Source organism: Equus quagga, chromosome 18 (assembly GCF_021613505.1).
Source record: "Equus quagga isolate Etosha38 chromosome 18, UCLA_HA_Equagga_1.0, whole genome shotgun sequence".
Taxonomy (NCBI): Eukaryota; Metazoa; Chordata; class Mammalia; order Perissodactyla; family Equidae; genus Equus; species Equus quagga.
The window spans coordinates 20888423-20916047 of record NC_060284.1 but is presented as its reverse complement, the minus strand read 5'-3'; the positions used below and the strand labels follow the sequence as shown (position 1 = coordinate 20916047).

At 41.6% G+C, this 27625-nt stretch overlaps 2 protein-coding genes across 4 annotated transcripts in view; both read left to right on the top strand.

Moving 5' to 3' along the window:
• MCOLN3 (mucolipin TRP cation channel 3) overlaps positions 1-10082 on the top strand; it is a 31621-nt gene extending 21539 nt beyond the window's left edge. Inside the window, exons 8-13 of the mRNA XM_046645154.1 lie at positions 1584-1696; positions 1780-1929; positions 5029-5130; positions 5239-5361; positions 6562-6768; positions 8611-10082. Of these exons, the coding sequence (XP_046501110.1) occupies positions 1584-1696; positions 1780-1929; positions 5029-5130; positions 5239-5361; positions 6562-6768; positions 8611-8745 (830 nt within the window). The 3' untranslated portion in view covers positions 8746-10082. The remainder of the gene's footprint in view (positions 1-1583; positions 1697-1779; positions 1930-5028; positions 5131-5238; positions 5362-6561; positions 6769-8610) is intronic.
• Positions 10083-18734: 8652 nt separating this feature from the next.
• The window catches only part of MCOLN2 (mucolipin TRP cation channel 2), a 49589-nt gene continuing 40698 nt past the window's right edge, over positions 18735-27625 (top strand). Inside the window, exon 1 of one of the 3 annotated variants that reach the window (XM_046645038.1) lies at positions 18735-18925. In XM_046645038.1, the coding sequence (XP_046500994.1) occupies positions 18849-18925 (77 nt within the window). In that variant the 5' untranslated portion in view covers positions 18735-18848. Of the gene's footprint in view, positions 18926-19330; positions 19617-27625 lie in introns of those variants that run through there. The other 2 variants (XM_046645037.1, XM_046645039.1) reach the window with 2 other exon arrangements.

Sequence of the window (27625 nt, the reverse complement as noted above, 5' to 3'; positions counted from 1 at the left end):
CTGGCTGTGTAACCTTGGGCAAGTGACCTTTCTGTGCTTCAGTTTTCTCACCTGCAAAGTGGGGATAATCACACCCACCTCACTGGGGTTGAGGATCAAATGAATTAATCCGTATAAAGTGTTTAGAACCATGTGTGGCCTATCAATACATGTTAGCTATTATGATTTATTTTATTCACGTCACTTACTCCTACCTAAAAGTATTTTGTTCATTTGCTTGTTTACTTCTTTGCTTGTCTCACTGCAGTAGAATAGAAGCTCCACAAAGCCAGGGGGCTGTCTGTCTTGTTCACTACTATATCCTCAGCATCTAGAAAAATTCTTGGCACATTGTGGGTGCTTAATAAATATTTTATACCTAGATAAGTATATTTTAATAGGGAATTCAGGGAGGCTAACTGTATGAAGAACGAAAGACCACAAGCTGTAATTAAAGATCTTTGAATGATGGTTGTGGTGATTTTTAAAAGAAGGACTTTTAACCTTCTTTAAATACTAATGGGAAGAACATTTATCAGGACTTTTTCTCTTTGTTGTCTCTGTGGAAAGAATGGTTGAATTATCTAAATTATTCTAAAAAGGAGGGTGAACGATCCATATAAAACTTGAAAATGCTTCTGAAAGAGGTAAAAAGAAGACTTGAATCAATGGAAAGGCATGACATGTTTTTGGACAAGAGATTTAACATCATGAATATGTCAATTCTCTCTAAATTAATGTATGAATTTAACATGATTTCTCCCCCCGCAAAAAAAAGTTATTGGTAGGATTCTTATTTGAAGTTGACAATCTGATCCTAAAGAATATATGGAAAAATAAACAAGCTAAAATACCCAGCAAAAATTCCAGAAAAGAGAGATATTTATCTTAAGGATTAAAACGCACAAAAACATCAAAAGGGTAAGATATAGTACTTGAATACATACAGTAATTTGGTACATGATAAAGATGGCATTTCAAATCATTGGGAATGATAGATTTGCTCTTTTGATTGGCAAAAACGAAAGATTACTCATATCCAATGAAGGAGAAGATGTGGAGATATATGTAGGGACATAAACCGGCATGATCTTTTTGAAGAGTAATTTCTTAGGATCTCTTTTTAGGAATACGCATATGCCTTAACTCAACAATTCCACCTTTAGATATCCATTCACCTAAAGAACCACTTGTGAGCCAGCCCTGGTGGTCTAGTGGTTAAGATTTGGTGCTCTACCACCATGGCCTGGGTTATTTCCTGGTCGTGGAACAACGCCACCTGTCTGTCAGTTGTCACATTGTGGCAGCGGCTCATACAGAGAACTAAACTAACAACTAGGATACACAACCGTACACTGAAGCTTTTTTAAAAAAGAAAAGAAATAGAAAAGAATCACTTGCACCTGTGCACAAAGAGGATGTGGAGAATTATTTGTAGTGGGGAAAAAATGGATTGTCCTTATAAATAAAGTATTGTGCATCTATACTGTGGCATACAATGTAGCAATTAAAATAAATAAGGCTAAAAATGAAAAGAAAAAAAGAAGCAGATGTCATCATATTAATGCCCCACTACATAAACAGGTAATCCTCTTTCCTTCCAGTTCAGAAGAACACTCATTACATGATGATCTTTGATGCCTTTATTATTCTGATATGCTTGGCTTCAATGATCCTATGCATTCGATCTGTGATTCGAGGATTTCAGCTTCAGCAGGTAGGACTTGTTGCTTTCTAGGAATGCTATGAACATGTTGATTGACAGAGAAATTCACTGTGCCTCTCTTCTTTTCCCTAAAGGAATTTGTCAATTTTTTCCTCCTGCATTATAAGAAGGAAGTTTCTGTTTCAGATCAAATGGAATTCATCAATGGATGGTACATTATGATTATTATTAGTGACATATTGACAATCAGTGGATCAATTCTGAAAATGGAAATACAAGCTAAGGTAAAATTTTCCCTATTTATGTCAATTATTAGTGTCGTATTTGCACTAGCAGTAATTTCTTTTCCCAGAATGTGAGAATTTGCAGAGTAAATGATTTCTTTCAAATTTTGTATCAAGTAAACTTAAAAGCAGTAACAGTAATTTTCTTAAATCTAGTTAGGAAATCTCTTAGGCAGAGTTCTTTAAAGTGTGATCCACAAGCTTCTGCATCAGCATCCTTCGGGTACCTCAAGTTAGATCTACTGAATCTGAACTCTGGGGGTGGGGCCTGTGAATTCATACACACATCCAAGTAACTAAGGTAAGAGGTGTTTTTTGTTGTTCTTTCGAGAAATGCCAGAAACTTCAACAACAACAAAAAGTGTAGGGCTGGGTGAGAAAGTGAGGCCAAGCTGCTATTGTGGGAGTGCTTGCTGCTGTTTCCTCTGTCTATTCAAATTGAGAATGTTCCCACTTTCTTACTTTTCCCACTGGTGTGCTACAAGATTTTCCATTTCAAGTTAGGATTAACCCAGTCTAGAAATCAACCCTCCCCCCAAAGCAAAAATCAAGTTAAAAAACTAATATTGTTCAAATTTATATTTTTCTAGCCTTCACTGCAACTAAGTATGAGAATGAGCCACCTGGGGAGCCTGTTATGATTCAGATTCCTGGGCACAGACCCCCAAATGCAATGGCTCAGAAGAGCCATTTCTCCCTCATGTAATAGTCAGGGCAGGTTTCTCAGGTTGGTGAGTCACTCAGCTCCATGCAGTCATTCAGGGACTCATTTCCTCCCATCTTGTTTCTCTGCCAGCATTAAGGGTTGATGCTGGGTTGCCTCAAAAACAGATTGCAGCCTGTGGGAAGTGAAAACATGGTATGAAGGTAGCTCTCCCACAGTCTTATAGCCTTGGCTCAGGAGTGGTGGCCTTCATTTCTGTTCACATTGCATTGGAGAGAGAATTTAGTCACATCTAACTGCAAGGAGCACTGGGGAATACAGCCCAGACACGTGCCTCAGAAGGAGAGAATGGGTTTAGGTTGACATCGAGCAGCTGCCACCATATGCAACTGTGGTATATATCATTGGAATCGGGGTTTAACTTTAGGGATAACAAAGAGAGGAGTAAGGGGAGATTTGCAGCAGATCTTTATTTTTACCAACCTCAACTATCATTAACCTGAATAAGCTCTTAATGGTGTCCAACAATCTTTCTACATTTTTCTAGACCATTCACTCCCCTGTCTTACAGACAGTTATTTCATATGTTCTCATCCCTTCTGAAACCTCTAACACCCCTGCCCCATCCTCACTCTCAGCTGATGACCTTCTTTCCTATTTCATAAAAACAATAGAAAAATATAGAAATTCCACAAACCCCTGCTTCATTTATCTACCTACCAGCATCAGTGCCCATATACTCTGCTTGTTCTCTGTTCCTGTGGATATATTGTTTAAGGTACTATCTAAGGCCAACTCCTCCACGTGCCTACCAATGCCATCCCCGCCTGCTTACTCAAGAACATGGTTCCAGCTGTTCTTCCTTTTCTCACACATCATCAATTTCCCATTCTCAACCACGCCATTTCTATTAGCATGATTTTTTCTCCTTTCTAAAAAGACAAAATCTCAACCTATTTCTCCCTTCAGTTACTTTCCCATTTCTCTGCTCCCCTTTGTATAGCAAAAGACCTCAGGAGAGTAGTTAATCTTGTTTCTGATTCTGCTCCTTCCATTCTCTCTTCTATGTGTTCCAATTGGGCTGCCTTGCCACTCCATTGGAAAGTGTTCTTTCCCGTGACCTCCCATGTTGCTAAGTGCAACAATCAATTTTTTATCCTCATCTTGACCTATCAGCAGCTTTTAACACTGCAAGCCCTCCCTCTTGGTTGATGCCATTTTTCAGTGGGCTACCACTTACCTGATTTTCCTCCTAAATTAAACATTGGTTTTCTGACTTTCCTTTGCTGGCTCCCTCTCATCTCACCAACCTATTACAGCAAGAGTGCTTCAAGGTATAGGCTTGGGCATCTCTTTTCTGCCACTGTCTTGGTAATCTCATCCTATCTCATGTCTTTAAATAGTATCTATTTGCCAATGATTTCCAAATCTGTATGTCCAGCTTGGAATTCTTCCCCGAACTCCAGTCTCAACTATCTAAGTGTCTGTTCCATATCGTCACTTGGATGTCTACCTGGCCTCTGAAATTTAACATACCTAAAACAGAATCTCTAAAATCCCCACCTCTACAGTCCAAACCTGCTTCTCCATGGCCTTTCTAACTTCAGTTAATGGCAACTCTTTTCAGTTGCTCAAGACAAAAGTGATAGATTCATCCTTGACTCCTCTCTTTCACCAATCCCTTCTCCCCCACATCTAATCCAAGAGGAAATTCTATTGCTCTACCTTCAAAAATCACCCATCACCTCCACCATCACCAGCCTGGTCCAAACCATCATCAGCTCTCACCTATGTTATTGCAATAGGCTTCTCGCTTCTCCAACAATCTGCTCTCAACCATAGGGGCCAACACTTGATCATATCACTCCTGTTCAGAGCTCTCAAATCTCCCCAACGTATTCAGAGTAAAAGACAAGGTTGTTAAATTACCCACAAGGCCCTACACTACCTGCTCCCTTACCTCTGTGACTCCATATTCTTCCCTTTGCTCAGATTCACTATCTTGCCAGGCGCCCTTCTGCTTTGGGTCTTTGCACTTTCTGGTCCCTGTGCCTGGAAAGCTCTTCCTCTCGATTTCTCCTTGGCTTGTTCTCTCACTCCTTCAGGCATTTGCTCAAATGCCACCTTTTCAGTAAGACATTCCCTGATCACCCTATTTAACGCAACCCCATGGCCATTCCTTATTCCTTCCCCTGAATTTTCTCCTCAGCACTTACCTGTAGCTAATCTACCAAGGGTTTTGATAATTTATTTCCATTGTCTCTCTCCCCACCCTAGAATGTAAGCTTCATGAGGGCAGGGGGTTTTGTCTGTTTGTTGACTGCATTGTCCTTAGCACCTAGAACAGGGCCTGACTCACAGCTACCCAATAAATATTTTTTACCCAAATGAATTTCTGCCATATAATCTGATTATTTTCTTCCACTCTGTTTCAGAGTCTAACAAGCTATGACGTCTGTAGCATACTTCTTGGGACTTCTACCATGCTTGTATGGCTTGGAGTCATCCGATACCTTGGTTTCTTTCAGAAGTATAATGTAAGGAATTCCATGGATCTCCATGCTGTTGGTGTTTCCCTTTCAAAGTTATTGCACTGCTTTTGCTGAAGGACAGAGGAATTCTTATGACCTCTCTTACTTTTGCAGCTCCTTATTCTGACCCTTCAGGCAGCTCTGCCCAACGTCATGAGGTTCTGCTGCTGTGCAGCTATGATTTATTTAGGCTATTGCTTCTGTGGTTGGATTGTGCTGGGGCCTTACCATGAGAAGGTACTGATAACCAACTTTTTTTCTGTTCCTATGAAGCTTTTAGAATAGTGCCAGTAGTCTGTTATCCTTTTAAAATGATCTCCTTTTATTTTGTGATTCAGTCTTAAAATGTTGAAGGTAGTATAGTTGTCCCTCAGTATCTTCGGGGGATTGTTTCCAGGATAGCCCCCCCATACCCAAATCCAGGGATGCTCAAGTTCTTTAGATAAAATTTGCATATAACCTATGCACATCCTCTTGTGTACTTTAGATTGCTTGTAATACCTAATACAACGTAAATGCTATATAAATAGTTGTTATACTGTATAGTTCAGGGAATAATGACAAGAAAAAAAGTCAGTACAGATGCAACCATTGTAGGCAGATGTGGAACTGAGGGCCGACTGTATATCCATCAGTATGTTTATAAACTGGTAAGTATGACCAACTTGAGAGGATAATTGATTCGCTCAACTGCCTCAACTCTGCTTATGGAGTCTGTCAGATAACTAAGTCCTTTTTGTCACCAGCTACATCAAATTTAGTCAATTTGATTCATCAGTGTATATTCAAGTAGGCTATTTAGGTAAGCCTTCCCAAGATGTGACCTTATTTTAAAAAGTAATACAGAGAGAAACTTGTGGAAATACTTGAAAATTTTGTTACCAGAGTTCTAATCTTGACTATAAGGCCATTATCTTAACTGAATGAAGTTAAGTTAATGAAGTTAACTGAATGAATGAAAAGTTTTTCATTTGAGAGAATGAGAAGCATGAGCCTGCAATGTTGGGACCTGGGTATTTCTGCAGAAGCCTTTAAGGATCTCTTTCTATGAAGGTAATGGAGGGGGGCGCGGTGGGTAAGGCTTGACTCAGAAGATTGCTGCGGGTGTGGACCAGCCCCTCTGCCTTCAAATCAAGCTGCTTCTATTAAGAGGAGCATCAAGGAGGAGCTGCTTGTCTCAGGAAAAATAGTAGGCTTACACATGTTATGCATGTCACAAAGCAAAGCTTGTAGTTACCTCAGGTAATTTATTTGAAAGGGGTAACTTGGGATACCTGGCCCCATTATTTATTTATTTGTTTGTTTTAGAAATTATTTTATTGAAGTCTTATTGGCTTATACTGGTCCCATTATTTTTAAATATGGTGTCATGAATGAACTCTCCAGTCAGAAGGAATATGAACTAAAGTAAACATTTCTCTTTTCTTCTTTTTCCAGTTTCGTTCTCTGAACACAGTCTCTGAGTGCCTTTTCTCTCTGATAAATGGAGACGATATGTTTGCCACATTTGCAGAGATGCACCAAAAAAGTTACTTGGTCTGGCTGTTTAGCAGAATTTACCTCTACTCGTTCATAAGCCTCTTTATATATATGATTTTAAGTCTTTTCATTGCACTGATCACTGACACATACGAAACAATTAAGGTAGGTTCATCAAGAGCCATCAGCGGCAGCATTTTTCTAGAACTTGTAGAGAGACAGTAAAATATAGTACTTAAGGGGGAAGGGAATTGATGGAATGTTCATTTCTTCAGGGTAGAGAAGAAGGACTCCAGTTTTAGATACTGAGAAACAGAAATGAAGGAGAAACAGCATTTCTAGAACGTTGGAAGTTTTGTCTCTAAGTAATTGTGCTTTTGCAAACAAGCTTTCTAGTCATTTATTGGAATTATAAGGATCAGTAGGTATTGAGTGAGTAAAACAGATGGCATTTGAGAAAGACAAAATTTTGTGGGGAACTTTTAAAATCCAATTTTCATGAAGAAAAATTGGCCTTTTCACTTGGAGTGTGCTGTAACTGAACCCATTACCCTTTACAAGGCCCTGTGTGGCACTATCCCAGAAGCCTGGTCTCCAGAACAGGGGAGGGATTGATGTGTCAAAGTACCAGCCATGTGTGCTTTATACGGCCGGAAGCATTTTTGAAAAGCTGTTATCATTCATATTGTCATTCACCTGGGATATTTTAAAAATCAGTTTGAGCCCTTTGAAATATGGAGAGGCAGAATAAATACCCACATTTATTTAAATTTCTAATAACCTTATACCATCAGGTATACTATTGGCATAGATACTTTCGCTTGAAGACTTTTCTTTCTGGTATGAGAAAGGTAATGAGACATGAGGCCATGTGAATGGTCCTGGGACAAAGAGAAGGCCATCAGGAGTTGATGGATTATGAGTTGATAATTGTGAGTAGCTTACACATGAAGCCAGGGCCATGCCCTCATTCTTACTGAATCAGATTTCAGGAACTGACTTTCCTCAGTACTTGCTTGGCTGTGTGCTTAAAGTCACCAAGGTGACTGGGAAAGAATTTAGTTGAACCTGTCCAAATCCGCCCCCATGGTCCTCTAAAAACTCACCACCCTGACTCTGCATGCAGAGAAAACCATATGTTATTCAAGGGTGACATCAAGATCTCTAAGAGTAACATGAGTTGACACTTCTCCATGACACAAGCCTGACACTCATGGTTCACATGTTAACTTCTTTCCATGGGCTCAGAGCACTTCCAAATGGGCAAGCTAAGTTATTTTTGATCCTTTCTGGTCAGGATATATTCTAGACCTCTTAGATCCCAAACGGCTATAAATATGAGGCTCTTAAACAAACCTGTCTGTCCAGAAGAGAGACTCCAAAAGGGTGTGCAGACTGGAAAGGCCCCTTACAGCATTCAGATCTTTTCCCAGATACCTGGACTAGCTCAGGAGCATCCAGGGCTGTGCTGAAGTCTTCAGAGGAACGCTAGATATGCCCACCCCACAGCCCCCAACAACATCATTGTTAATTTACTAGACAGGCGCTTTAACCAACTAAGCCACGGTGCCGCAGCCTGCATCATTGTTAATTTAGATCAGCTAGGTTCCTTGTGGCCTGAACCAGGTTCCATCTAAGGTGTCTGCTTCACAATGGCCTGGAAGTCATGGGGTGCAGGGCAAAGTAGTGACAGAGGTTCTTAGACTTGGGACAACACTGGCTGTATTCTCCGTGGAAAGAATCAGACTCAGATTTGGCATGCCCATTTTGGGTTGAACCAGACCCACGAAAGAGAGCCCAGGAGGGCACTCCAGAATCCCAAGCCCACTTGACCTTAGCCAAACCTAAGAGTGGCTCTAGAGGCTACAGCTTCCTGCAAATACTTCGGAAGTGACTAACTATCCCTCTAGGAAGATCCCCTCCCTTACCAAATGATCTATTTTGAATTTGGAATAAACTTTTTTCAAGGAGTTTATTAACTAGAGCTTTTTTTATTCTTCTGTATAGCATTACCAACAAGTTGGCTTCCCAGAGACTGAACTTCATACATTTATAGCAGAGTGCAAAGATCTACCCAATTCTGGAAAATACAGAATAGAAGGTGACCCTCCAGTATCAATATTCTGCTGTTGTAAAAAGTAGCTGTCAGGCTGATCTGTGCTCTAGAGGAAAATGTGACGTGTAGCTGAGTTGGGAGACTCTCTGGATATTTTAAGATCAGGTGCAGCACGTTCAAAGAGTATTATTTTGAGCAAATTGATAGCTGTAACTCATCAAGAACTATGTTTATATCTTAAAAAGCAATATTTAATGTCTTTTCTGCTTTATGTTTATCTTTGGTGAGGGAAGCCATTGGATTCTTGTTCTTTCTTGTTTATTTTGTCATAGCTTTAGAACGTGCTCTCTGCTCCTTTTTACTCTCACTCTTACACTCTTGCTTCTGGCTATTCTGACTGTGTTGATTGTGTCATCAGTGGAAAACATTGCCTGGTCTGACGGTGACTTTGGACAACTCACTAACCCTGCCTGGACCATTCTCAGGGGTCCATCCCTGAGAGGGAGGAAATGGTTGCTGTATATCCAGGAATCATTGAATTTTAAAATCTTCTCTTAAAGGGCAGAATAAGAAAGAAGCAAGCATCACCAGCTAACAATACAATATTTGCTTCTGAAGGACAACTGTTATTTCATGCTATTTATAGTTCTGGAGAGGATCAGGTTTTTTAGTATTCATGTATAAGTTTTCTCTCCTTCAGTGTTAAAGTACAGAGTTGAAAGAGTATCCTATACATATATGAAAACTAAAGCACATACCAAATGTATATTCAATCCCACAACGATAATTTTATTAGTAGTTGCATGCCTTTGCGAAAACTGTGATGTACTGTGCCTATCATAGGCATATTTAGTCTCACAGAAAAGAGTAGTGTTTTGGGGTCAGGAGCTGTAGTTTCAAGGGAGAGTTTCTATAATTCACATTAAAAATGTTTTGGAAAACAATTATGCTCAAAATTTAAAAATAAGTGGAAAATGTATGCCTTAAAAAGACACAAAAACAAAGTCTCTACCTCCTGCATATTGCTGATTGGAAGTTTCAGGAATTTTCACAGCATGAACCTTGTTTTGTGTACTGTTTATTCAAATAGAAATGAATTTGATGATGGACAATAAAGGCTTTCTGAAAGCAAACTCCTTTTTTTTTTTTTTAAGAAAACTGATTTGTTAATTTTTTATTTTGTTTTAAGGACTAAATGAAGATAGCCTAGAGATACTGAAATCGTCTTATTTAACATAATAATGATCATAATAATGACTCCAGGTGTTGACATGTGAGGCTTTACAAGTATAAGATATTTTTGTAGTATTTGTTGTAGCTTTTAAAAAAGAAAAAATCTAAACCTCTAAGTGAGTTTTTCTCTTTTTTTAGCTTAGTTCTAAAATTCGTATCACAATCATTTTTAGAATTTACTAGAATGCAATGTGAATTTTGAAATCGTTTATCATCCGATACTTTCCTTTCCTTTTTGTGGGATTTTTGGATTAGCAATAATACTTTAATGGCAATAGGAAACCACTGAGCCAGTGTTGGACCTGGGGTTTTGCTTTGCCCTGAAGTCATTCTGTTCCTGCTGTGGAGTTACAGCTAGTGACTTGGCCCCTTCAAGTCTCTCTCCTGATTCTCCAAGCTTTCTGATTGTGACAGGAGTCCCTGATAAATTCCAAGGCCTACTTTTTAGTAATGATGCCCATGAGAGAATATCTCTACTATTTCCTGAAAGAAATAGCACTAACTTTTTTGAACTGTCCCCAAACCAGTACAATGTCTTGATCTAGCTAGGCAGGTAAATTGTGGGCCAGTCATTTCAGTGTTCCCCTTACACGTATATATGAACTACACAGAACGTCAAGGTTATGGTAAGAAGAAATAGAGAATAGAAGTCACTTTACCTCCCAGGCTTGTAGACTTGGGGAACAAAGAGGAGATCGGGGCTGGACTTTGTTGGTGATGCCCATTTGTCTGGAGGTCAGGTTCTCTGCCTTCTTCCCCCGCCATAATGATTCTCAAGCTTGTGGACAGAAGAATCACTGGGGGATCTTGTTACAACTGTGGACGCCCAGGTAATACCAGCAGAGATTTCTAACGTGTCAAGTCTTGGGGAGAGCCCAAGAATCTGCATTTTTAGGAGGCGCACAAGGTGAATCTGATCCAAGTGATTTGTGGTGGCTACATGGCCCAGAGCTGGGCCAGGAACAGAGACATCCCTCTGTTGGGGCTACAAATAAGGAACTATCCAGAAGGCTCAAAATTCAGACTTGCCTTTTATTTTTTGATTACATTAGTCAAGAGAGAAACCCCAAGGAAGGGGGTTTATAGATGTCAAAATAGGTATTTTAAGATTTGTGTTGTCTGCTACAATCATTTTTAGGTAAACTTTGATTTTGCTGATGCTACATTTTATTCAAACAATTCAGATGGCATTTTCTTCGATCACTTTAATAAAGCTTTGAAATATCTAATACATATTGAGTTTTAATCTTTTTGTCCCAGCACACCATTTTCAAATCACATTAATACATGCAAAAAGGTGACAGATTAGAAGAAATAAAGATAAAATTCTCATTATTTGATGATATGATGATCTACATAGGAAACCTAATAGAATTAAAAAGTTCTCAAAGCTAATTAGAGGATTCAGCAAGGTTGTTGGCTGTAAGATCAGATTAACAACTCTCTAAGCTTCCTCTCCACTATTAATCATCTAGAACATATAACAGAAATAATTCACAACAGAAACAAAAATCATAAACTATCCAGCAATTATCCTAAGGTAGAAAGTACAAGGCCTTCCCAGAGAAAATTCTTAAAACTCCGTTATAGGACATAAAAGAAGATCCAAATAATTGCAGAGATGATAATTCATGAATACGGGCAACTTAGCACAGTAAAGAGTCAATTCTATTCAAATTAATTTATATATTCAACATAGCAATGTGAATTCCAGGTGCTTATTTTGAAACTCAAAAATTGAATTCTAAAATTCATATGACAAGATCTATATGAGGAAAACCACAAAACTCTTATGAATGAAATGAAGGAAGAATTAAGTAATTGGAGAAATATTCCATGTCTGTGGATAAGAAGACTCAATATTGTCAAGATATCAGTTCTTCCAAACTTGATCTGTAGATTCAACACAATCCCAATCAAAATTCCAGTGATATATTTTGTGACTATTGACAAACTGATTCTAAAGTTTGTATGGAGAGGCAAAAGACCCAGAACAGCCAACATAATATTGAAGGAGAAGAACAAAGTTGGAAAACTGACACTACCAAACATTAAGACTTACCATAAATCTACGGTAATCAAGAAAGTGAAATAATACTTAAATAGATCAATGGAATAGAATAGAGAGCCCAGAATTAGATCCACATAAATATAGTCAACTGATCTTTGACAAAGGAGCAAAGGCAATACAATGAAGCAAAGACAGTCTTTTCAACAAATAGTGTTGGAACAATTGGATATCTACATGCAAAAAAAAAAAAAAGAATCTAGACATGGACTTTACACCTCTCACAAAAATTAACTCAAAATGTGTTTATATATAGATATATACATAAAGCGTAAAGCTATAAACCTCCCAGAAGACAACATAGGAGAAAATCTAGATGACCTTGGGTTTGGTGACAACTTTTTAGATACAACACCAAATGCATAATCTACAAAAGACAAAGTTGTTAAGATAGACTTTATTAAAATAAGAACTTCTGCTCTGCAAAACACACCATCAAGAGAATAAGAAGACAAGCCAAAGATTGGAAGAAAATATTTGCAAAAGACATATCTGATAAAGGACTGTTACACAAAGTATACAAAGAACTCTTCAAAGTCAACAATAAGAAAACAAATGATTAAAAAATAGGCCAAAGATCTGAATAGATACCTCACTAAAGAAGATATACAGATGGAAAATAAGCATATGAAAAGGTGCTCAACATCATATGTCATTAAGGAATTGAAAATTAAAACAACAATGAGTCACCACTACACACCTAGTAGAATGGCCAAAATCCAAAACACTGACAACACCAAATGCTGCCGAGGATGTGGAGCAACATGAACTTTCATTTGTTTCTGGTGGGAATGCAAAATGGTACGGCCACTCTAGAAGAGAGTTTGTCAGTTTCTTGAGCAAAACTATTCTTTTAACCATACAATCCAGCAGTTGTGCTCCTTGGTATTTATTGAAATGAGTTGAAAACTTATGTCCACACAAAAACCTACACGTGGATGTGTGTAGCAGCTTAATTCATAATTGCCAAAAGTTGGAAGCAACCAAGATGTCCTTCAGTGGGTGAATGGATAAATAAACTGTGGTACAATTAGATAATAAAATACCATTTAGCACTAAAAAGAAATATGCTATCAAGTCACAAAAAGACCTGGAGGAAACTTAAATGCATATTATTAAGCGAAAGAACCCAATCTGAAAAGGCTACATACTGTGTGATTCCAACTAAATGACATTCTGGAAAAGGCAAAACTGTGGAGACAGTAAAAAGATTAGTGGTTACCAGGGGCTGGGGGAGGGGAAGAATGAATAGGCAGTTCACAGAGCATTATTAGTGCAGTGTTTTAATCCTTTTGGGCTGTTATAACAGAATACCATAAACTGGGTGGCTTATAAACAACAGAAATTTATTTCTCAGTTCTGGAGGCTGGGAAGCCCAAGATCAAGGCGCCCGCAGATTTGGTGTCTGGTGAGAGCCTGCTTTCAGGTTCATAGACAGCTGTCTTTTGCTGTGTTCTCACACGGTGGAAGGGGGGCAAGGGAGCTCCCTGGGACCTCTTTTATGTGGATACTAATCCCATTCATGAAGGATCAACCATCATGACCTAATCATCTCCCAAAGGATCTCCACTTCCAAATACCATCATATTAGGCATTAGGATTTAACATATGAATTTTGGGGGGACACAAACATTCAGTCTATAGCAGGTAATGAAACTATTCTGTATGATACTATAATGGTGGATACATGTCATTATACATTTGTCAAAACCCATAGACTGCACAATGAGAGTGAACCCTAATGTAAAGTGTGGACTTTGGGTGATAATGTGACAATGTAGGCTCGTTGACTGGAACAAATGTAGCACTCTGGTGTGGGATGTTGATATTAGGGAAGGCTGTGTGTGTGTGGGGGGAGGGAGTACATGGGAACTCTCTGTACCTTCTGCTCAGTTTAGCTGTGAACCGAAAAGTGCTCTAAAAAATAAAGTCTATTTATAAAAATTAAAGTAAGAAAATTTCATGACATGTGGAACACAATCACTCTCTTTTGTTTACATATTGTCTGTGACTGCCTTCACACTACAATGGTGGGGTTGAGTAGTTGCAACAGAGACAGTACAGCCCCCAAAGCCCAAAATATTTACTATCTACTATCTGGCCCTTTACAGAAGAAGGTTTGCCAACCCCTGATTCATAAGGTAGTTTGCTGAAAACTGATTTAGTTACCTAGAAAAATTGAGCTGCCTTCCTATCTCCCACCATATGCGAATTTGAAGTACAATGGACTTTGATATGAAGGATAAAAATAAAATACTATAGAAAATGCAGAAGAATATTTGTGACCTAGGGGTAGAGAGAGACTTCTTAAGATCACAAAAGCACAAGCCAGAAGGTTTAATATCCTTAATTTTGGTTTCACAGGATCAAAATTAAGGGTTTCCATCCCAAGAAGAACACCATGAACAAAGTTAGGAGAGAGGTGAAGACTGGAAGAAAATATTTATAATGTCTAAAACTGGCAGGGGACTGATATCTAGAATACACAAAGACTACTTGCACATTAACAAAAACCGGAAAGGATGTGAACAGTAAGGAAATAAAAGGCTCCACTTTGTTCTCCTATTTTATTCCATTCTTCCTCCACATAAACTTCTCAGTGAATATTGCTCTTGTCCACCTATCCCAGAAAACTGTTGCATTTTTACTATTAGCCTGTCTTACATTTTCTGGATGGCTTTTTAAAAAATTCCCCTTTAACACTTCATAGGAAGGCAACCTGCTAGAGAAATTCAAGATCTCCGATGTAAATTCAAAGTGCCATGTTATAGTACACTATCGAGCAACAGATTCTGTATTATTTGGTTACTGGTCATTACAAATTTGAGTCAGGGTATATAACTTTAAAAAATTGTTAATGTTTTTTATTTTACTGAGGCCATATTGGTTTATAACACTGTATAATTTCAGGTGTACATTATTACATATCAGTTTCTGTATAGCCTGCATCGTCCTCACCACTAATAGTCTATTTTCATCCGTCACCATACATATGCGCTCCTTTACCCCTTTTGCCCACTCCCTGACCCCCTTCTCTGGTAACAACTAATTTGTTCCTTTTGTCCATGTGTTTGTTTATCTTCCACATATGAGTGAAATCATGTGGTGTTTGTCTTTCTCTGTCTGGCTTACTTTGCTTAACACATACCCTCAAGGTCCATCCACGTTGTTGCAAATGGGACGATTTTGTCTTTTTTATGGCTAAGTAGTATATCATTGTGTATATACACCACATCTTTTCATCCATTTGTCAGTTGATGGGCACTTGGGTTGCTTCCATATCTTGGCTATGGTGAATAATGCTGCAATGAACACAGAGGTGCACAGATCTCTTTGTATTGTTCATTTCATGTTCTTTGGGTAAATACCCAATCGTGGGATAGCTGGATCATATGGTATTTCTATTTTTAATTTTTTTGAGAAATTTCCATACTGTTTTCTATAGTGGCTGCACGAGTTTGCATTTCCACCAGCAGTGTATGAGGGTTCCCTTTTTCCACATCCTCTCCAATACTCATTATTTCTTGTCTTGTTAATTATAGCCATTCTGACAGGTGTGAGGTGATATCTCATTGTCGTTTTGATTTGTATTTCCCTAATAATTAGTGATGTTGAACATCTTTTCTTGTGCCTGTTGGCCAACTGTATAGCTTCTTTGGAAAAATGTCTGTTCTCATGCTCTGCCCATTTATTGATCAGGTTGTTTGTCCTTTTTTTGAGTTGTATGAGTTATTTATATATTTTTGAAATTAACCCCTTGTCAGATATATGATTTGCAAATATTTTCTCCCAGTTGGGAGGTTGTCTCTTTGTTTTGTTCATGGTTTCCTTTGCCTTGTAGAAGCTTTTTAGTCTGATGTAGTCCCATTTGTTTATGTTTTCTTTTGTTTCCCTTGCCTAAGTAGACATGGTATTTGAAAAGATGCTGCTAAGACCTATGTCAAAGAGTGTACAGCCTATATTTTCTTCTGGGAGTTTTATGGTTTCAGGTCTTACATTCAAGTATTTAATCCATTTTGAGTTAATTTTTGTATATGGTGAAAGATAATGGTCTACTTTCATTCTTTTGCATGTGGCTGTCTAGTTTTTCCATCACCATTTATTGAAGAGACTTTCCCTTCACCATTGTATGTTCTTGGCTCCTTTGTCAAAGATTAACTGTCCATAGATGTGTGGTTTTATTTCTAGGCTTTCAATTCTGTCCCATTGATCTGTGTGTCTATTTTGTGCTATGATAAACAGAACAGAACACAGACGTTTGAAAGGAACAAAGCATAGCACAAAACAATGACGATTACTGCCCAGTGAGGAATGAGCCAGGATCTTTACTACAGACAAGTGGCTTTTTGAAAGTGAAAAATTTAATGCCTATTGTGAACTACTCACTAATTTAGAACAGTTAGATTAGGTGCCTAGAAACTATAATTCACATCTCTTAGTATGTGTGATATTCATAACTTTCGGCCATCTGACTCCAACTGTTTTCCATTCTCGCTCTCCTCTTCCCCATCCCCAATTCCCTCACATACTCAGATTAAATATTTTCTAGAACCTTTCTACTTGAGGAATGGTGCATTGACTAGCAGCATGAGCAACACCTTCTAGTTAGAAATGCAAAACCTCAGGTCCTATTCCAGAGCTACTGGATCAGTCTGCTTCAACAAGATCCCCTGGCGTTTCATTTGCGCATTAAAATTTGACACGTGGAGCTCCCTTTTTGACACTATTTCTCCCTCTACAGTGTTCTAGAAGAATTTACCTACCGTTTATTTTTTAAATGATACTTTTATACCTATTGATAATCATGCATCACCAATTATAGCTATTTATGCATATGTACCCCTTCTCAATTTAGTGAAACTGTTTATAGATGGTTACAGATGTGGAACTGTTTACAGAAACTTCTCCAGATCCGGAAAGCTACTGAAGGGCAGTGAGTCTTAATCAAGTCTCTCTCTCTCTCTCTCTCTCTCTCTCTCTCTCTCTCTCTCTCTCTCTCTCTCTCGGTGTGGTGAGAATACAGGTTTTGGAGACTCAAAGACCTGAATAAAAATCTTGGACCTACTAAAATTCTGTGGGTGACCTCAGGGAAGTAACTTAAACCTCTCTGAACGCATTTCCTCTTTTCAAAAGGGAGATGACAGTACGCAGAGTGCTGAGCATTCACTGAGACAACATATGTAAATCAACCTGCCTACCTAAGTAGGTGCTCAGGGTTACTTCCGGTCCCTTTGGATCACAGAGCCCTTGCACATGGTAGATGTTCTTAATAAATCCAATGGTAACCATGAATTTTCTTTTTAACTACCCACTGGAAAGCTATTCAGTAGAATTGACCTGGCTTTAGGAAACACTTAAAACCAGAAGTTTACTGATACCACAAATGTTTTGCCAGTTTACAATCCCCTTCTAAAGGGGTTGTTGCCCTTAGTCCTAGCATTTTGAGGTTCATAGGGTTGTCCCTTCATGGTGACTTTGAATTAAAAGACAAACATTCTATAGCATAAAAATTGTATATACATATAATATATCTTACTAACAATATACTTCCTCCAACACTCTCCAATCAACCCACAGCCTGCTTCCTTCCCCAGAGTCCACATTCTCCCCACAAGAACAGCTCGCTGTAACGTTTCCTCTTTTCTCTGAAAAAAAACCTGACCACACCACTGGGGCACCACCTGTGGAGACTGTGACTACACGAACGGGATCTTCCAAACCTGTCCGTACCCAGTGGGCACCTCTGACGAAAGGGGCTCTAAAATAAGGCATTTTTGCCTAACAGCCTATTGGAAGTGACTTTCAAAATAGGGTCAATCATGCTCTGTCCAACTGCTTCTGCCTGGAATGCATATTAAAATAACTCCCTGGCAGAATATTCTTTGTGCTAGCTAAGCCCAGAGACCTTTTAAACACTTGCTGATCCAAACAGCTTGGAACTTGGGTCTTTCTCCAATGCTGTTGCTGCTACCACATGAAGAGTAGGGATATGACTCCCTCGGAAAGAGGCTCTCGGCCGGGTCCAAATGCCAAGTCAACATCACCCTTAGCTGAACACGGCATCTGGGCATATGCTCACGACCCTCGTCTCTACGATTCACGATGGGTGACCGATGGTCTTGTCCCGCTTCCCACAGGCGACTTCCTTTCATGCACCAGGAGGGAAGAGCAGCGGCGGCTGAAGCGGGGCGCGTGGGCTTACCTAGTCCTGCGGGTCTGCGCCATCCCCCTGCGCCGCCGCCCGCCACATGGCCACTCACTTCCCTCTCCACTTTCCCGACGCAAGAGGCGACTCGTTTTTCTTTTCCTTGTGCGCCCGTAGCACTTTTAATATCTTCGAAACATGACCCTTGTCGCAGTTTTGTGATCGTGCACTTCAGAATAAAAAGAAGCCAGAAGGAATGAACTTGTCCGGATGAACTTGTCAATTTAACGTGAAGTCCTAGAGAGAAAAGGGACACGCCTTTCTTCTCCCGGTGTCTACATTTTCCAGTACTTGGCTTGGCACTCAGTGAATGCATCCTGAACACATCCAATAGAAATGACTGAGGAAGTGGACAAATGGATGTAGTAAACAAGGGAAGAAGGGAGAAACCGAGGAAGGAATGAAGACAGTCGGCAGCCGCAGAGGGCGGGGAGTGCGCAGCCCGGCCGCCGGGGGGCGGTGTGGAGGGCGCGCGGGCTGCACCAGCGCCCCACGGCCGGTTCCCTTTAAAAGGCGCTGTTCCCCGCAGACACCCAGGAGCTGGAGGCGGCCGGCCGCAGCGCGGGGAGCCGAGACGTGAGACCTGGAGCCCCAGCCGGCACCGAACCCCCCCATCCCCGCCCCGGACCGAGGCAGGTGCAGCGGTCCCGCCCTCGGCCTCCCCGTGCGCTCTGGGCTGCGCCATGCCTTGCGGCGTGGAGGCGCTGGACCTGCCGGTGCGGAACGGAGCCCCCAGCCGGTCCGGGGGGCCCCGCCCCAGGTCGGTACCCAAGAGCGCTCGGCTCCGCCTACGGGCGCTCCACCGGGCCCCTCCATCCACGGTCCCTCCCCGGGAGCCCCACCGCGCCCCCTCTAGGGGCTGCTTTCCTCCCTGGGTCTTCTCGCGCCCGCACCTCCGCTCCATCTCCCACCGCCCCCACCTGGCTCCGCTTTGCTGCCTCCCTCCTCCACCCTCCCGGGGCTCGGAGAGGCCGGCTAGCTGACACGTGGAAAAAGTCGCCCAGGACACAAGTCGAGCAGCGCTCCTCGGGCTCCCTGCTCGCCCAGCCCAGGCGGGAGGCGACGGGGCGGAGGTGGTGACTCGGGGGCGGAGCGGGTACGCTTGGCCACGGGCCGCTCTCCGCCCGGCGCCCGCAGATCGGCGGTGCAGCGCGGCCGCCCGAGCCGTGCCCGCCGCCCCCGGGTCCCGCCGCGCCTGCTCGCGGCCGGGGTCTGCGCGCCCCGGGCGACCCGCAGGAAGGGTAAGAGAAGGGGCCCGACTGGAAGGGCTCCAACTGCAGGGGAGGCGTTCCCGGCCAGGCCGAAAGGCGTGTGCACTGAACGGTTTTTCCTGCTCGGAATCCGAGAGCCGTGGAAAGTTTCGAAGGCGGAGGCATGGCCGGGCAGTCTTGTCGTTTTGTCCAGGCCAGGAAGCCGGAGGGAGGATCAGGTGTTTTCAGGTTAACCGTCAGGTGAGGCGCCTGAGGGGCATCTTTCGGGATGTCGGACTCTGGAGAAATCGTCATCAAGTGGACGGCTTTACTGTTCTAAACTAGAACTTCCTTGCTGCCTTGGGAATGCTTATATCAACTGCTTGCAGTCAGTTAACTAAGGCTGGGCTTTGCCCTCCGGAACAAACAGGCCTTTTCCTCAGGTGGGGGCGTTAGAGTGTGGTTAACCCCGGTTCTCTGCCCTCATGAAAAGGCGTACAGTTCCCCCGATGGCGCTGCCGCCGGCTCCACCTCCGTGGTCAGAGCGCCAGCCGCCCGGCCGCGCCGCAGAGCCGGGCGGTGAGTACAGACAGGCCCCAGCTCCCCTTCCCTGCGCGCAAAACAAACACTGTGGAGGGCCGGTAAACCTTCTGAAAAGAGTGTACAGACGTTCCTGCCTTTCCTGCATGGCGCTGTCAATATTGTAGATGGACTTAATGCCAGCAAGGAAAGCCAGAATCCAAGAGGAGAACTTACTTGATCTCTGGTGGCTGTCCAGAGAAGTATTTAATTCCAAGCAAGTGTGGCCTGTCGTTTTTAGACCAGTTTTGAATTAGAAGACAGAACTTTGGTGCAACTTTTTTTCACAACTGGCTATCTGTGAATGTTACACCAAAATGACTGAGAATGTGTAAATTATAAACCATCTCTCTGAATGCTAGCTGTCTATTTGTAATTGGGCATATGGGTAGAAGTTATACATTTCTTCCATCTGCCTTAGCCCTGAAAGGTAGGCAGAAAATTGCCGGGGTTTATTTACTCTCTTCTGCTTGGACTGATACACAGGCATGTGCTTGTCATGGGTGTGGCGTATAATCTTTCTCTTATTTCTCTTGATTCCAGTATTTTTCTTAGCACATTTCCTTTAGGACTTAAATGGTTTTATCATATCCAGTGAGTAACTTCAGAAGCTCTCATTCTTACAGTGGAGGATGCACACGTGGCTGTGCACATCATAGCTTTTGAAGAGGCTCAGATTTGAAATATATATGTTCTGTTGTGTACCAGTGGGAAGCAGAGGACTGGGTGTCTTGGTAAACTGAGAGCGGAAGAAAGGGTCAGGAAGAGAGTGGCGGGAGAGGTTGTCTATGGATGTCAGGATGCGAATTCTGCTATTTTATGTTGAAGGGACCAATTACATCATTCTCCCCAGATATGGGATGTGGACTTCACACTGTGAGGAACTGCTCACCAGCTCTGTGATGCACTACCAAACAGCAAGTTTTGGGGGGTCCTGTAGTTTCTTCCATTTGAGTCAGCAGTCTCAAGATCTTGGCTCTCCTTCCTTTTCATACTTTAAGACGAGTCAAACTCCTGTTACTGTGAACTTGCCACAAGCACACCCTTCTCCTTCACAAACCTGCATTAAACCAGCTTCTGTGGCCCAGACCCTCTAAAAACAGGCACATTTCCCACATGTCCCTTGACCATTCCCATGCAGCCGCCATTCTAATAGGGCCAATTTCATCTCCTGCACTTAAAAACTGGTAAATCCTGTTCGAGGATGCCGTGTTCTTTTCTCCCAAAGGAGGAGCATATCAAGAGTGTTGTTTTTAAACAATAAAGTAATACATATAAAATATCTTAATGAAGCAAGTAGGAAGAGTAGGGAGACAAATTTTGAACCCGGTGGCAGAGAATACAGAACTGAAAGTCAGGGGTGATCATATTCACAAGCTTATCTCTGGCTAGGTCTCTATCAGTAAAGTGAAACCCAGAATAAGACAATTTTTGAAACTTAGTACAAAGAGGTGGTTTCTTTTGGTGGCTAGGTCTCTGTTAGTGAATTGAAACTCAGAATAAGACAATTTTTGAAACTTAGGGGAAAAAGAGGTGGCTTCCTGTGGCTACAACTTTCAAAGTAGAAATACTGGCCAAGGAAATCCCTTTTGGCTGTGAAATTTAAGAGGGATCTTCCCCAAGGCTGGGCTGTTCTCTTTAGCCAAGGCCTGGAGTCCAGCTTTCTTGCATCAGTTCTGAAGAATGAAGTCACCCTTAGTGAGCTCTCATATCACGCTTCATAGAGAAAAATAATTTTATTTCCAGACTGCATTTTCTTTATCAAACTGCAATTTTTCTTTCAATATCAAATGTTTAAAGCCGTGTTTTGGTTTGTTTACTTTTTGTTTGCTTTGGCAATCATCTGGGGTTTTTTCTTCCCTCTTTTCTCAGCCTGCCTCTAGCTGAGCCTTCTCTGTTTTGAGCTTCACCCCTGCTTTCTTCTCACTGGTGTGGCAAGACAGCTTTGGGGTGTGTTGCTGATATTTCTTTCCCCTCAGTTAGGGGGGTCTGTTTGCTTTTTTCTCTTTTGAAGGTCGTATTTTGTTATCTCCCCTTAAATACATCTGGTGGTTTCAGCCTAAAATATCTATCAGGCAATAATCGATGACTAGTGAGGCTAAAGATTCTGGAAAATTGTCCTTGCTGTAATTCCAGAAGACCTACAATTTAAATGATGGATTTAAAAAAAATCCTATTCCCTCTAGCATCTAGAGGGATTTGTTAGAGAAAGGAAGGATCCAGGGATCCCTCAGCTGACACTGAGGTGGGCTTGTCCAAAAATAAGGTAAACTCATTCAGGGGTTTGAGCAAAAAATGGTTAATTATAACCTTATAAATTTTCAAATTTTTCTGTTCCTTAGGGAGGGACATCAGCATGACGCTGTTAAATTGGGTACCTATTGAAAATGTTAGAGAAAGAAAAACGTAAGGAGCCATAATACCCGTCGTCTTCTCCAGCTTGAACTGCATTTGGAATCCTGTATTGCTGAGATGCAGACTTTGCATTGCTTGTCTCTGACCCAGAGAGCTGATTCTTCAGGGTGTTTTCAAAAGAGGCATGGCTTGTTCAGAGCAAGCACTTTTAAAATGTGCAGCCCTAGTTCTGCTTTCCTGCCGGCCTGAGGCAGCAAAGTGGGATGGGAGGTGATTTTATGGGAACTTGGTGGCAGGGCTGTCTTCAGGGAAATTCCTGAAAGTCCTAGCATGCTCATCTTTTGTGGGTGGCTCTGGTGGAAAATGAGAAGCCCCTACAGTCTTTCCTTGGGGGACGGTGCGGGGGGAGGGGGGGTGTGGGGGTGGGAAGGTGGTACTTCTTAGGATCAGGAGGACCATGTCATTTATGTTCTGAGAGCTGTGCTGAGAAGGTAACAAGGTTTCCTTCTTCGACCTTTTTTTTCTTAACTTCCTTTAATTGGGGCCCACCTACCCCAGAGCCCCAGCTATCTGGAAGTTTTTTTACCCTTTCTCTGTGAGATTAGCAAATCATGAGAAAATCTGTTCATTTTAGGAATTGGAGTGAGAAAAAAAAAAAAACTGATGTGGGCGTTGCTGGGATTGGTCTGAAGTCTTCCATCTGCCAGATGTCCTGTGACACCCCTCCTGGGGCCAGCATGGTCATTGCTGTAGAAACGCTGAATTTTACTCTGCACTAATGTGATTACCTGAAACGTGTTATTAGACTCTTTCTGCTTGAAATAGCTTATTTTAACTCATAGTGATAACTCAGGAATTCATATGTTAGTCACCAGAAATCAAGAAAATACGGAAAACTCGAAGAAGAAAATTAAGAGTATCTATGCTGCTACTTCACAGAGATTGCCAAGATTTTTTTTTTCTGGTTGATGCCCTTCTAGACTTCTAAAATGTCTACATACAGATGTAAATGTCAACATTTTTGGAAAAGTGGAATCTCAATATATTTATTCAGTAGCTTAAGAAAAATTTGACAGTATGTCATAGGCATCTTTAAGTCAATGCAAAGTGACAAATAGGGTTCAATGAGATTTTTGTAACCATCTTTATGACTGATTATTTAAACATTTGTAGTATAAATCCATAGAAGTGTGATTCCTAGATCATAGATATTCTTATAGATACTTCCCAAGCGCCTTTCAAAAATTTACATTTCCTTCAGTAAGATTTTTTTCATTATTGATAAATAAAAATTATGCTAGCTTTCACCAATATGATTGTTAGTAAATTTTTGTTGTTAAATATTCACTGGCCTATTCAGATCCTTTGCCTATTATCATATTGGATTGTTTTTTTCTTGTAAATAATTTGGAGCTCTGTACAGGTAATAGATAGTAACTCCTTTTTGGCTTTTTAAATATATTGCAGGTCCTTTTTTCCCTAGTCTGTCTTAACTTTTTTTTTTTTTTGAGGAAGATTAGCCCTGAGCTAACTACTGCCAATCCTCCTCTTTTTGCTGAGGAAGACTGGCCCTAACCAACATCCATGCCCATCTTCCTCTACTTTATAGGTGGAACGCCTACCACAGCATGGCTTTTGTTTGTCAAGCGGTGCCATGTCCGCACCCGGGATCCGAACCAGCGAACCCCGGGCCGCCGAGAAGCAGAATGTGCGCACTTAACCACTATGCCACCTGGCCGGCGCCTGTCTTAACTTTTTGAAGTTTAAAATTTTTGTGTTAAGATCTGTCAGTCATTTTCATGGCTTCTAAATTTTGTCATGCTTAGAAAGTCATGTTAAATCATATTTTAAAAAATTCTAAATCTTATGCTTCTATTAATTTTTTTCATGTATCTAAATTTTACTTTTGCATTTGGTTTGAGGGAGGAATCTAACTTTTTCTCTCCCCATTGGATTACGGGTTTTCATAATAACAATTCACTGAATAATTCATTCTTTAGAAAGACTTTAGGAATAGTGAATGAAACAAAATAGGATTTCTATCAGCAAACCAAGCAACTAAATTACCTAAAACCCTCTAATGTATCTTGTCTAAGCAAGACTTTTCAGTACATTTTTAATTTAACTTTTCATATCAATATTTTAGACTTTGTTGTTATTGTTGTTTTTATTGTATTTGTTGTTATTATTATTATTTGATGTGGCCAAGAAAAGTTCCTATAGTCAGGGTTGTTGTATCGTTTCCATTTTTTTTTTTTTTTCTGCTGGGAAAGATTCGCCCTGAGCTAACATCTGTTGCCAGTCTTCCTCCTTTTTTCACGTGAGCTGCCACCACAGCATCGCTACTGACAGACAAATGATGTCGTACCACACCCAGGAACTGAACCCAGGCCACCAAAGCGGAGCACACTGAACTTTAACCCCTGGGCCATGAGGGCTGGCCCTCATTTCTTTTTCCCACAAATATTCGTTGAATGCCTATTATGTGTTACATAATCTACTCTAGGCTGGGGGATATAGTGATAAGACTGGACCTCCATGAAGTTCTCTTCTAGGGAAGACCAATAAAGATTGTGATCTCAGTTATGAAGGAAATTAAGTGACGAGAGAGGCAGTAGAGAAGGCCACTTTTAATAGAATGATCAAGGAGCCTTCTCTAAAGAGGTGACACTTGGGCTAAGAGGTGACCGATGAGAAGGACTCAGACATGCAAAGAGTTGGGGGAATCCCAGGAGAAAGGATGAAACAGCAAGTGCGAATGTCCAGAGCAGGGAGTGTTCCGGGGCCAGGAAGCGAGTGTGGGTAGTGAGAAAGGGGAGGAGAGCGTGTGGGAAGCAGTGGGGCAGGGGGTTTTTAGGAATGGTAGGAGAGTTGGATTCAGCCTGAGAGCAGGGGGAAGCCACTAATGGGTTTTAAGCAGGTGATATCTGATTTCTACTTTACCCTTCTGGCTGCTCTGTGGAGAACTGGGAGGCTGTTGCAGTTGTCAGGTGAGAGATGATGCTTGGACCAGGGAGGCTGCAGTGGATACAGAGAGATGGGGACCACTCCATGACGTGTTTTGAAGGAAGACTTCATCTATTGGATGTGAGGGTTGTGGGAAAGGAGAAATCAAAGCATGACTCTGGAGCAAATGGTCCTGTACTTTGCTGCACATTAGGATCCCCTGCCAAGTTTATCAGACTCTCAATGCTCAGCTCCTATCTGGGTCCGATCAAATCAGAATGTCTGGGGGCTGGAAGCCAGGCACTGAAAAATCCCCAGGTGATTGTCTTGTGCAGCCAAGGTGGGAAACCACTGACAGGATGAGGGATCGCAGCTGAAACATCTGGAAGACTGTGTGCGATCTCTCTGTTGAGCTGCTGGGTGGAGAAGAGGAGTGGAGGGTTGGTTTGAGAAACCTCTTAGACACATGGGTAGAGTTTCAAGGAAAGGCTTAGATGAGGAAGTTGTTCAAGAAAAAGATTTCCTGGAGATGCAAATGTCAAAGTCAACATCATGTGGGTAGTAGTTAAAGTCACAGGAGTGGATGAACTCTTCTAGAAGGGAGGATAAAGGATAGAAGAGCCTGGGACTGTGTCCCGAGGTACTCTGGCATCTCAAGGCAGATGGAGGGGGAGCCAGCAAAGGAGACTGAGAGATGCCCAGTGAGGTAGGAAGAAAACCAAGGGAGTGGGGTGTCCGAGAAATGGAGGGAAGAGATTACCTCAGGCCTGTGGTGGTCACCTGTACCACATGCTGCTGAGTCACTAAGCAGAGGCCTGAGAAGTGGCTGTCGGAATCTGCAGCAGGAGCTGGTTCACCTGAGCAGTTTCAGTGGCGTAGAATGAATGGAAGCCCAGAGTTTGCTCTAGAGAGTCTGAAGCACAAAGATACCGTGAGGAAGGTAGATGTTGGGTTCATTCCATCAAAGGCTTTACTTGTTTCTTCCTTCTCATTTCAATAATATGACCTGCTGAATTTGTGATTAGGATGCTGTTGTCTGCCAAATTATCATATGTTTTTAAATAGGAGAATTTATGTTTGATGTATTAGTTTATTTGAATATAACAGTTTTTTCTTCATTCCTGACCATCTTACAGGCCATTATTCCTTAAGAAATATTAACTCAGGGATCAAGAAGGAACTTTGGACAAAGGGGTCAGTGAAATTGGATTCTTAGAGTTGGGGGCAAGTTGCAACCTGAGAGCGTCTTAGTTGCCTCATTTGTAAAATTAGGAATTTCGAAGAACTAACCTCTAAGGTGGAGGACTTCAAACTTGGGTGCACATTAGAATCACCTGAGGAGCTTTTTAAACCCCCCCCCCCCCAAAGCCCAGGCTGCACCCACACCAGTTACCCCAGAATCTCTGAGGGCGGAAGCTGAGCATCAGTAGTTTTGAAGTTTCCCAGGTCGTCCAGTGTGTAGCCAAGTTTGAAAGCAATGACCCTACATTCTTGTCTAGCTCTAGTATGGAATCACTCCATCCTTCAGTATTAATACATTCCTTGCCTTCAACAAAATTGGGAAGAAGGGAGGGATGGATTCTAGGCAGGCAACCAGCAGTGCCTGTCACGGGAAGTCTCAAAACTTACCTGCCAGGCTTCGTTTCTCAGGAAGGGGTGGAAGGATACTCTCCACAAAAATGAGGGAGCAAAGAAAGAGGTGGAGATGGGATCCGGGAACTCAGAATCCAGTTAGGAGGGAGGTGAAGGGAATTCCCAGTCTGACGGCCCCAGCAGGCATGAGAAAGCAGCCAGTATGGGCTGGAGCGGGGAGATGAGAGCTCCAGGAATGACGTCTCTGGAGAAGAAAGAAGTTGACAGGATATCCAACTTGTTTGTGTTGAAGGGAGCTGGCGGATTCAGCCACAGTTTGGTGATGAAGTCCTGGTTGGTATGTAGAAAACTAAGCAAATGGGAAAAAAGGCAATTAACTCTAGAAAAAAAATTTTTGTGAGATTATAACATTACGGTGTACTGTTGGCTCAACTGTGAAGAGTATTTGCATATTCACTTTGTAAATTCAGTGTGTTAATTTATCCAAAATTTTTATTAAAACTTTATTGGGAAGATGAGCAGGGAGGTGAAATGTGTATGTTTGCTGGTGGGGGCAGATGGATGAACTAAATCTATATTTTCCAAAGGAAGATGTAAATTGATAATGCCTAAAAAAGGAAAAAAAATAGTGGGATAGTATTATTTAGAAATGTTAAAGTAAATAACTGGGGGAAAAAAAAAAAAGAGAGAGAGAAATAGTTGCCTCTGGGGCCTGCCCCATGGCCGAGTGGTTAAGTTCGTGTGCTCCGCTTCTGTGGCCCAGGGTTTTGCCAGTTCGGATCCTGGGTATGGATATG